The sequence below is a fragment of the Penaeus chinensis genome, chromosome 2, assembly GCF_019202785.1.
Source record: "Penaeus chinensis breed Huanghai No. 1 chromosome 2, ASM1920278v2, whole genome shotgun sequence".
NCBI lineage: Eukaryota > Metazoa > Arthropoda > Malacostraca > Decapoda > Penaeidae > Penaeus > Penaeus chinensis.
Window position 1 is genome coordinate 38323068 of NC_061820.1, and position 12500 is coordinate 38335567.

Sequence of the window (12500 nt, forward strand, 5' to 3'; positions counted from 1 at the left end):
CATAAATAATATTGCATATTGCATACAGTACACTATAATCTACATAGTCAGTTTCACAATGTCACCGAAACCGTTGCCAGCATTTGTGCCCAAGGATGGTACGGGGAGTACATAAAGCAAAGTTATGGTGTCTTATTAAAGTGGTCTCTTTTGGATCCTCGTGTTGACAAGGCACGTACACAAAGGAAACATTACTTAGGCAATGGTTTGGTGTCTTTGTACTTGCTTTGTACTTGCGATGACAGTTGGATCGGGTAGGATTTGGAACGAGGATGTCCGGTAAAGTGTTTGTTGTTTTATTTGTTTACTGACATATTACATTTACTTACATCACACGTGTACTGAATCAAATCACGAAATTTATCGACGCAGTACCTTTCCTTACACAACACTGATGTTCTGTAGCTAATCCCAAAATTTATCTATTTGAACAGAAGAGGGTTAAGACGCTAGTAAAGATTATATTAGTCTCTAGCGAATATTATCTAGGTTTGAAGTGGGTTTAATTCCATAGGGTCGGTGGTCGTTTTCCGTCTAGCAAGTGCAGCTCGTATAACACTTGTCTTGTGTCTGCAAGTAAATGAATAGATAAAGATATACATGAAAATATGATTTTTTTTTTTTTTTTTTTTACCAAAGTTCATAAATTACTTGTATCCACTGTCATTCCTGTTACTAATACAAATTCTACTATCAAGATTATCATCTTTATCACAAACTTCTTTATCCTCTTTTTTCGTGGATATCATCTTATCATTATCACTATTATTGTTATTATCATTATTACCATAATTTATAATTACAGTTTATCATAACAAGAACAAGAACCTCAAGAAAGAAGATTAAAAACTCGGTCGCATAGTCGTTTAAACATTTACAATCTTTTTTTTTATAATAGTACTACAAAGTACTCACACTCATACCTATTTATAGTCCTTCTGATCATTCGCCTCCAAAACTCTAGGATCACTAAGCCAAGGATAATGCCAAGGATTATAGGGTCATAGGGAATTCTAACGGCACCACAGTCGCAGAGTGACTTTTCCTCCTTGTATTTACAGGACCTGTATACGAATTAGAAAATAAAAAGCATTTAAGAAAACTACGTGTACATATGTGTGTGTGTATATATGCATACATATATATATCTGTGTGTGTGTGTGTGTGTGTGTGTGTGTGTGTGTGTGTGTGTGTGTGAGTGTGCGCACATATATGTGTGTGTGTATATACATACATATACATATCTGTGTGTGTGTGTGTGTGTGTGTGTGTGTGTGTGTGTGTGCGTGTGTGTGTGTGTGTGTGTGCGTGCGTGCGTGCGTGTTTATATATATATATATGTATGTATGTATATATATATATCGTATGTATGATATGAGATTAATAACTGCTCTCTAAACCTGGAAGGAACTATAATCTTATTGTGATTATAAATACTATCAACAGTGATCTTTACCAGCCTTTTCCTTTGAACCAATAACAATTCAGAGTTATACGGATTAAAATATTTCTGTCTCAGTAATTACCCTGGGCAAGCACACTCAAAATCTACGCAAGATAATCCTTCAATGCAATCTGAGTCATTCTTGCAGTAGTTACCAGGCATGACACGATATTCTGCGAAGAAAAATATGTTATCCTTTTTAGTATATACCCCCAATCACAATATATATATAGATATCAGTAAAACAAGAAAGAAAATAAAATTACTATAATCATCTACATATGGGAAAATAACAGCTAATGATATTTAACTTGATCCTTAACATAACTTATGGATTTGCAACCTTAAAGCAGTTGCGCCACTTTGCACAAAACGAAACGCATACCTGTAAGATTATTAGCCTTAAGGAATTCAGCCTGGGGTTTGCACGTACCACTGGTTTTATCTAAGAAGAACGCACTGAAAGTAATATATGATAAAAAGAACATTATAAATATGTGTGTGTGTGTGTGTGCGTGTTGGCGTGTGTGCTTGTATATGCATACACATATGTATGTACACACACACACACACATATATACATTCATACACACACATATATACACACACACACACACGCATACACACACACTCACACACACACACACACACACACACACATATATATATATATATATATATATATATGTGTGTGTGTGTGTGTGTGTGTGTGTGTGTGTGTGTGTGTGTGTTATATACATATATATGAATATGTATGTATAGAGATGCACACATACAAACACACACACATGTGTGTGTGTGTGTGTGTGTGTGTGTAAGAGAGAGAGAATATGTTGGCTGTAATAGAATGACCGTAAAGTAGTATTAAAACCTACACTATTATACACATTACACTAACCTCAAAAGATATACGATTGGATAACCTCTCATGAGTAAAATATGCCTTTACCAACATGATGAACGTACTCAAAGCAAACGCATTTTCCTGACATGCACAGGCTGCGTTTATAGAAATTACACGAGAAAATCTCCCCGTTCTCGACAAAGCAAGGCTCGAGGATTTCTTGAAATTTTCCTGTGGGAATAATATAAGTTGAATTATTTATATACGCACACAGAGATGCACAAATGCGCATACAAACACACATGCACTCGCGCGCGCAAACACGCACACACATTTTTTTTTTTTATATAGCAGTATCTCCAAAAAAAAAAAAAAAAAAAAATTCTTCTTACCTTTTTGACATTTTCCGTCAACGTTGAGATATCCATAATCACATTTGCAAGTTTTATCGTCAGAACATTTACTATTTTCTGGACAGTTGTCAGTTTCGCAAGGTTTTGATGAAGCTGAGAATAAATATAAGAATTACAAGTGACTGAAAATTATGATAACAACGAATATTCATCATGATGATGACATTAATAATGATAATGAGAGAATGATATCAATAGTGTTGATAATGATAATTATGACAACAAAAATCATGATTATAATGATAGTAATGAATGCTTTATAATAATAAGAGTAATAACTATAATAATAATGATAATAACAATAATATAATACTTTTAACATAATATTAATAATAATGATAATAACAATAATGAAAATAACAATAATGATAATAATAATGATAATAACAATAATGAAAGTAATAATAATGATAATAACAATAATTGATGATGATGGATGATGATAATTGATGATCATCATAATAATGATGATGATCACTATAATAATAATAATCATAATAATCATAATAATCATAATAATCATAATACCGATAATGATAATAATGGTATCAATAAGATAATGATGATAATAATTGTATCAATAAAATAATAATGATAATAATAATAACAACAATAACAATAACAATGATAGTAATAATAATAATGTTAATAATAATAATAATAATAATAATAATAATAATAATAATAATGATAATTATAAAAACAACAGCAATGATAATAATGCTGATATCATCATTATCATCATTATTTTCATTACAATCTGATTTTCGACCTGTAGCGAGAGGCATTGTTCACTTTTTGTACAATACAAGAGTTCCTAGTGGTACTCAGAGAGATAACGGCCATACTGATAACCATAGTCATCTTTAAAGAAATAACACATACACGCAGATACGTAAACACGCTGACATAAACACACAGCCACACACAGTCACACACGCATACAAAAACACACACGAACTGTCACAAGCAAACAAATATTTTGTCATATTATACATGAAATACGTTCATCCGCATATCGGAATAATGAATAAATAAATATATGTATATATACATGTGTGTGTGTGTGTCTGTGTGTGTGTGTGTGTGTATGTGTGTGTGTGTGTGTGTGTGTGTGTGTGTGTGTGTGTGTGTGTGTGTGTGTGTGTGTGTGTGTGTGTTTGTGTGTGTGTGTGTGGTGTGTGTGTGTGTGTGTGTGTGTTTGTGTGTTTGTGTGCGTGTTTCCTGTCTGGGAAGCAAACGAGAGATTAGCTAATGGGCAAAAAGCTGCAAATGTACAGCAATATGGTACCTTGAAATAACACGATTCAGGGATCATATGGCGTCAAAGGATTCACTGATGAAGTTAAAGCTTATCAGTTAAGTTTTTCATAGATTGATTAGCATCAAGATATGATTATGTGTTTCACTCCACATTCCTGTATATCACACTGTTCCAACGATACATGAAGAAAGAAGGGAAAATGTAGATCTACGGATGTTTGTTTCTGCTCTATACCTATTCTTAGTTTTTGTTTTTTAAGGTATGAGTTATATAGGTCGTTACGTATGTATCGATATTTTAGTTCTTAACCTGAGGTACTGTGCAAAGCTCTGTAGATCTAAGAAATGGCTCGTGTGCTTCTGTTTCATTTTTTTTTCATCTTCGTCTTCTTCTTTATTATTTACCGTTTCATTTTCATCATCATTATCATCTTCCTCTTCTCCTTTAGCTGCTGCTCCTCCTCCTCCTACCTGAACTTTTTCTCTTTCATCTCCTCCTCTTCTTCCTCCTTCCCCTTCTTTTTTTCTTCATTTCCTCTTCCTCGTTCTTCCTCCTCCTCCCCATTCTTCGCCTTCCTCCTCCTCCCCATCCTTCTCTTTCTCCTCCTCCTCCTCCTCCTCTTCCTTTTCCTCTACCTATTCCTCCTCCTTCTCCTCCTCTTCCTTTTCCTCTACCTCTTCTTCCTCCTCCTCCTTCTTTTCCTCTTCCTCCTCCTCCTCCCCCTCCCCATCCTTCTATTTCTCCTCCTCCTCCTCTTCCGTTTCCTCCACCTCTTCCTCCTCCCCCTCTTCCTCGTCTTCGTCTTCCTCCTCCACCTTCTAATCTTCCTCTCCATCCTGTTCCTCTTTCCTCCTCTTCTTCTTCCTATTTTCTTTATCTCCTCCTTTCCTCCTTCCTCCCCCTCCTCCTCCTCCTCCATCTTCTCTTCCTCCTCCTCCTCCTCCTTTGCCTTCTTCGCCTTCTTCGAGTGGCAGTCAACCATCTGTGCTGCTATTTTCAAACATTTATAGCAAAGTTACCATTTGTCATAGAGAGCAGCTGAAGATTGATGTATATCCCTTGTTTTTTACTTTAGAAAAATAAATAAACAAACAAAACATAGAATTAAAAGGCAAACGCAATGATATATTATTACAAGTCACAAGACAAAATCTACAAATACATTAGGGAAGGAATTTACATTGGATGCAGATATTAGAAAAATATAATCATACCCTTTATACCTTTATGTGTTTTAACGAAGCAGAAAATATATCTATTTCCTTATTCAGTCATAATGTAATAGAAAAGTAGCAAATTGACTGACTTCAAGGGGTACTTGCGTGCTTTAAGTAATTGTTTATACATACACCCACCTGTATGCGTGTGTGTATATAAACACGAAAGGGTGTGGAATTTTTATTCATCCGCTTACTATTGTTATTTGCGTTTTCTATAATCTTCTTTCCATATATCTGACGTCAATTTGAAGAGCATAACTCCATCCTCCGATAAATATTAAGCGCATATATATATATATATATATATATATATATATATATATATGTGTGTGTGTGTGTGTGTGTATGTATGTATATATATATATATACATATATATATATATATATATATATATATATATATACACATGATGAAAACTGAATCCCATTTCCCTCTTGGATACTGAATGTTAAGGATAAAACCTGAACCCTCTAAACACTCTCTCGGAACCTCATGCGACTATGTGTATCCTATATATTCCCAGTAGGCTGATTCAGGAAGAAAGAGTGGATTCAATACCATATCAAGTTTACAATACTTACACAGTAAACACTTAGGAACAAGAGAGTACCGGTCTAACATTAAAACCGCATTTTCCTTGCAAATACACGATCCCTCGACACACTCCTCCGAGAGGCGTGAACAGCTGTCGTTCCTTGAGCATTTCTGGCCAATGGCAGGTTCTGAAAAACATAAATTTGTATGAGATAGTTATTTCTTACACACACACAGTGGAGAAGGGTATATAGAGGACGCCTTTTACATTGGTTATGCAGGGTACGACGACTGACTTTATTTCTGAAGAGTACAACAAGTGATAGTAACACACGAGACGAGTCTTGGGTAAGTGCCGAGTGCGGAGGTCGCGGCGCCGACCAGCCCTGTGGGGACGGAAGGCTGGTGAGAATGACCTGAGCCCGCGGGTGCTGAGGAACGTCTGCGAATCTAAACAAGGTCAGATGAACTCGTCATTTTAAGTCCGCGCTGGTTCTTTACTGGACTTCGAGCCACGTGGCAAGCAGCCACGCGGTCTGTGGCTAATGCCATACACAGATGGTGGTTATGTACACGGTATACACAGTTCGTGATCCGTGACGCCGTCACCTACGCCAAGCACGCCAAGAGGAGGACCGTCACCGCCATTGACGTCGTCTACGCTCGACGCCAGGGGAGCACCCTGTACGGTTTCGTAGGTTCAACGTTTATCACTGACAACTACCACCAATCAAACAACCCCCTCCAAACAAAAATTGCAGATTCGTGGAATGCAAAATTACTAAAAGTCATAAATGAATTTTGTCTCTTCCGAATGTAATAGATCGTACCAGGATAAGAGAGCTAGACAGACTGTCTATGGTTGACCTAATAATTGCAAAGCATAAAGATGGCATTAAGGATATGGAGTACTGCCCTTCTCTAGGAAAAAGTGATCATGTAGTAATTAAGTTGAAATACTGCCTGCTACAGGGAAAACTCATTGTAAGTAAGAAAAGAATAGGAAAGTACAATTACAAGAGAGGTAATTATAGAAGCCTAAAGATTTCTTTGATGACATAAACTGGGATACCCTCCTGAACGAAGAGAACCTTAACATGCCATATTCTAAGTCTATGAACAAGGAGTAGAAACATTTGTATCAAGATTCAAAACTGGAGCAAGAAATGGCCAAAAGTGGTTCTCTGATTAATGAGTAAAATAAAGGCCGTGCTGTCTTCAGAGTAGCCACATTGTATATCAACAGTGATTGATCCGTTAAGATTTATCGTCAGCTGAGGTTGAGAGGAAATATATTTATAAGGATTTAATATCAATGTTTTAAGTTAATACATTTCCTGAGATGAGTTATTTACATTGGATTGAGGACGTACAAGTATATTTGGCAGCATAACAAAAATGCAAATAAAAAAACAATTGTCAGCTAAACATAAAAGATAATGTATTTTGCAAAGTACACATATCAATAGTATTTACTGTATGAGAAAGAAAGAAAAGTACACCAGAAACTCGATTTTCAGGGAAGAACATGATATAACAATATATCAGGAGAGACTACGATATCACCACAAGTGTATGTGGACGAAGACATGGCAAAGAAGGTCATTACACCCATCATAAGACCTAGTCTTGAGTATAGTTCAGTAGTATGGAGTCCACACTTAAAAAGATATAGATAAACTAGAAAGAGTTCAAAGAGCAGCCACAAGATGGGCATCTACACTAAGAGATATGAGTTACGAAGAAAGACTACAGAAAATAGGTCTTACAACTTTGGAAGAAAGAAGAAAAAGAGGTGACAATAATGATATTCAACTATATTACAGGAAGAGTGAAGTTAGACAAAGATGACTTTAAGATTTTGAATACAAGAAGGACGAGAGGACTCGGCAAAAAGTTCAGTTCCCCAAACAGAAGTATTGAAACGTGGAACAATCTTCCAAATAACGCTGTGTGCCAAACATGTGTATCAATTTAAAAAAAATATATATATATATGTATGTGTGTGTGTGTGTGTGTAATATATATATAAGTATACATATACATATATATGTATATACATATGCATATATATATGTATATATATATATATATATATATATATGTGTGTGTGTGTGTGTGCGTGTGTGTGTGTGTGTGTGTGTGTGTGTGTGTGTGTTCACATATATGTATATGTACATACAAATTCATGCGCACATACACACACTCATATTCATATATGATTCAGACCTTACCTGTTGGATTCACAAATAATATGGTAACAAAAAGTGTTTTCAGAACTATCAGTTGCATATTCAACAAAGTCTGTCCCCAATGCATTTGAAATTGAAATAAGTTGTGTTCTGAATGTCGTCTTGGATTCAACTGAGAATTTTCCGTTAACCTACAGATAAAATCTTACACAGAATTCGCCACATACTGATAACACGATGTTTCACAAGTAGAGTCTGGTGTATAAAAAGAGTGGAAAATTATCAGTGCTTCCCTGTATAAACTTATAGATGTATTTGGAATTCTTTCAGACTGAGCGACGGTAATGTAGACACGTAGGAAGGACGGACACGCATACGTACATACACACACAAACAGCACATTCACACACACACACACAAAGACAAACACACACACACACACACACACATACAAACACACACACACACACACACAAACAAACCAACAAACAAAAAGACGCACACACAATCAAACAAACAAACATAAATTTACAAAACAACAACAGATAAAGATAAAAAAATAAAATAAAAACGTTCAAGCATGACCTATTAAATTCATTTATTTACGACAATTTTATTACTGTTGCTTGTATAACACTTCATTATCTTTCCGACTGATTTCGGATATCAGCTTGATACCAAAAGCGGAAGCGGATATTTGTTAGAATGATATGAATGCGGATGGAAGGCGACAAAGCGAGTATGGGCGAGTAAGAGTACGTATGTGTGTGGGTGTGAATTACAAATAAATAGATAAATAAATATATATATATATATGTATATATAATATACATAATATAACATATATTATATTGCACATTCGTGCCATTAACGATGCAGTATTTAACGAACTACTTGTCGCCATGTTGACATTATGTAGTTGACTGGGTCTTAATATTGGGGTGGTTGATCATGATCCTTCCCCAGGGGAGTAGTTGGTGTGGTAAAATTGTTGGTGATTCTCAACCTGCCATCATATCTACTAGCGTATCTTTGATATATGCATACATATATATATATATATATATATATATATATATATATATATATATGTGTGGGGGGGGGGAGATGTAAATAGATAAATATATTCATATATACATATATATGCGTGTGTGTGTGTGTGTGTGTGTGTGTGTGTGTGTGTGTGTGTGTGTGTGTGTGTGTGTGTGTGTGTGTGTGTGCATATATATGTATGCATGAATATGTATATGTGTGTGTATGTGTATGTATATGTATACGTATATGTATATGTATATATATGTCTATATACACATCTATGTGTATATATATACATGCACATCTATCTATCTATCTATATATATATATGTGTACTGGTATGTGTGTGTGTATTTATAAATGTATGTATGTATGAATGTTAGTGTGAGAAGTATACTCATGCTATTCTTGCAATAGATATTCCCATGTTTAATATATTAAGAGTGCAGCAGTGTAATGTGTAATTCATTATTACTGACGGAGACTCTTGAAGCGTTTAAAAACAGGCACACAGTGTGAAGTACATATATGGATAAAATGAGCAGCCAACTACTCATCTTCTAAGTATGAATCTGTAACGGTTGTGGTGGCACTGTAAAGTTCCTTGGGTTGGGAGGGAAAAGAAGCACGTCGGTGTCTCGGAGCAGACGATTTATTTTCCTTCGTACAGACACAGTATGTGCAAAAACACCATCGCGATTGTTTCGCGAAACGCAAATCTGTATGGCCATTTTTTTTCGTGTGGTACTCCGCTGGTCTCATTTATAATACCAATAAAATACCTGGTTTGGATACTTAAAAACAAGCAGAGGACTTATAAGTTATTGTTAAAATGCTAAAAGAATAAAACCGAGATGTAAAAAACAGGCATGGTTTAGGTATTTAGAAAAAGTCCAAGCAAGGTAAGCAGGCAAGTAATCTCGTTAAGAAAGCAGACCTATGAGTATGCATATCATTTTGTAGTTAAATGATGCAATGTTGCATGGAGACGGGTTCTTCAACTTACATTATTATGTATGTATGTAAATTAGAATGATATATATATAATTATATAAAATTATATATGTAATGTAATTCTAAGACACAAACACACACACACATATATACATATATATACATATATATATTATATATATCACATCTATCTATCTATCTATCTATCTATATATGTGTGTGTGTGTGTGTGTGTGTGTTTATGTGTATGTGTGTGTGTGTGATATATGAATAAATAAATGAATATATATATATTCATTAATTATTCATTTGTATTACTGATTATTGATTACTCACTTCCAAAGAACGCAAGTATACACCCACACAACGACGCCCTGATATCGATGAGTGTATCTGTCCTACCAAAAGGTGCTGGCAGAATAGTGACACGCATACACGCACACACATACCCACGCACACACACACACACTCACATATACATAAACATACATTGTGAGTGCGTGCGTCCATGTCCATGATGTATGGAAATAAATTTGTATTGAGATTCTCTGATACCCGGTTGAGGAAGAGGTCAGGTAGAGTTCTTATCTCATCTTATCTATTCACATTATCACAATGTCCTCTTTATCCTACTTATCTTCAGGGTGTTCTACAATAAATCACATTTGAACATTTATTGGGCAAGAAAGATTTTAAAATCTCACACATTCCCTTTTTCAGGCACTGTTTCATATATAACAAAGTTCGAAAATAAAAGAGCCATTGACTATGAAATAATTAGAAAAAAAAGTTGAAATGAAGAAAAAGTCCGTTAATTCCTGGCCGTTGCGTGGGAAGAATTTAAAAAGGGAGAAGTTATGAGGAAATTATTTCATGAAGTTCTTCCAGTGACATTAGCCAATCACACACAAGGAAACTTCTGATAAAAAGGTGATGCAGCACAAAGGAGGTGCTATGCCGTATAATGTCCATCTTTTTTTCGGATAGCTTTACGAATATTTTTTCCAATAGCCTAAGAATCATACACAGGTAGAATATACTATACAAATATGTAAACATTTACTTTTCTCACCTATGACACAACTTTATGACAAAATCACACCTTACGTAATGCGTTTGAGAAGACCAGCGCACTGATAAGGCATGAGAAACGGGGAACAGCACCTCCAGCTGAGTCAGTCCGACCTCTGTAACCCAGGCGGCAGTGCGTGGGGTACTCTTGTCTACTTCTCAACCTCCGTCCAGCTTTAACTATTAGTGTGAGAAAAACGGAAGACACCTTCATTTACACCAGGAGAACCTGAAGAACCGGGGCCGCGATGAGAAGACTAGTACTAGGACTGTTGGCGTCCTTCTTGGGTAAGTGGATGAGGAAGCCGGCAGGTTCTTCCTTGGGGATTCTTATCTCAGATTTCGGTTGGAGACAAAATTCCTCTGTTCACTGATAAAACTACTTATTTTGTGGGGAGAGAAAAGTATCATATTCAGGCCAGAAGACTTTCAGATGTGTAAAATCAGTTTCCTAGAATTGCAGTTAAAAGAGTACAGTACCGAGACACAGAGAATACTGATGATGTAACTGAATAGTAGTCCCACAGGTATTTCTTGTCTTGGGATAAGGAATGACATTAGCTGCTTGTTCATCTACCAAAATCATGTGGTTCTAACATCTTATAAGGATAAATGAAGGTTTGGCAAAAAGGCAAAGTGAGAGTCTTTAGACAGGAAGAATGGCTTGTTATCGAATCACAGTCATATCGCCGCGGATTGAGGGCGTGGCAGTCTAGGACATCTAAGCCGTGATGAAGGCTTTGCCACAGCGTCATGTAGTAAATGATCCCTTTTTCCAGGCGTTAGTTTGGTGGCCGCAGATATTGATATGGATGTGAAAATCGTTGAGAAACTGCAGCACTTCTCCGAGTATCGCTTCCCGGGTAACAATCATGAAGACAGTTGGGTTAAAGCTCGAGACTACATCGAAAAAGAGTTTAGTTACTATGGGCTCAGAGTACAGAAGCAGACCTTCAATTCGACAATCTGGACAATTGAGGACGACCAGAGTGTGAGTTGGCATAAAATTTGATGATTCTCACAAAACATGTGCGCTCGACTACGTCATGTCGCATAATTGGTATAATCATACTTAGATATCTAAAGTTATTGCGAGTTAATTATATCATGCGCTTCTAAACTATGAAAATTTCATACCTGCAGGTTGAGGGCGTCAACATCATCGGAGTGGCTCAGGCCACCAACAACAAGCCCAGCGCCATAGTGGTCGTAGGAGCCAACTACGACACGAACACGCGCGAGAGCCCTGGACCCCTCTTCAACAACGGCGCCGGAATTGCAGCCCTCCTTGAGACGGCGAGGCTCTTCATGCACAACGTCAAATGGTCAGGCGCTTTCAGGCAAAACTTTACCACCATCTTCGTCGCCTTCGATCTCAACACGAAGGAGCATGATGTACGTAAACTTAAGTCAACTCCGTTTGAAATGACGTTTATTGTTCTCTTCTGCGTATTGTCTTACTGAGTGAGTCTGAACCTGTGCATTTAACAATCACCACAGAACGGACCTGGAAAGTCCGGAGGCTGGT

The 12500-nt window shown here is 36.3% G+C and overlaps 2 protein-coding genes across 2 annotated transcripts in view; one reads left to right on the forward strand and one right to left on the reverse strand.

Moving 5' to 3' along the window:
- The window catches only part of LOC125031210 (rh5-interacting protein-like), an 8389-nt gene extending 36 nt beyond the window's left edge, over positions 1 to 8353 (reverse strand). Inside the window, exons 1-8 of the mRNA XM_047621830.1 lie at positions 7955 to 8353; positions 5768 to 5908; positions 2681 to 2794; positions 2411 to 2519; positions 1830 to 1903; positions 1527 to 1617; positions 924 to 1064; positions 1 to 570 (exon numbers count right to left, since the gene is read on the reverse strand). The exon at positions 1 to 570 is cut by the window's left edge and continues 36 nt beyond it. Coding sequence (XP_047477786.1) covers positions 486 to 570; positions 924 to 1064; positions 1527 to 1617; positions 1830 to 1903; positions 2411 to 2519; positions 2681 to 2794; positions 5768 to 5908; positions 7955 to 8039 — 840 coding nt within the window. The 5' untranslated portion in view covers positions 8040 to 8353 and the 3' untranslated portion in view covers positions 1 to 485. The remainder of the gene's footprint in view (positions 571 to 923; positions 1065 to 1526; positions 1618 to 1829; positions 1904 to 2410; positions 2520 to 2680; positions 2795 to 5767; positions 5909 to 7954) is intronic.
- A 2710-nt stretch (positions 8354 to 11063) lies between these two features.
- The window catches only part of LOC125031189, a 6451-nt gene continuing 5014 nt past the window's right edge, over positions 11064 to 12500 (forward strand). The window contains exons 1-4 of the mRNA XM_047621797.1: positions 11064 to 11260; positions 11752 to 11963; positions 12116 to 12367; positions 12473 to 12500. The exon at positions 12473 to 12500 is cut by the window's right edge and continues 134 nt beyond it. Coding sequence (XP_047477753.1) covers positions 11221 to 11260; positions 11752 to 11963; positions 12116 to 12367; positions 12473 to 12500 — 532 coding nt within the window. The 5' untranslated portion in view covers positions 11064 to 11220. The remainder of the gene's footprint in view (positions 11261 to 11751; positions 11964 to 12115; positions 12368 to 12472) is intronic.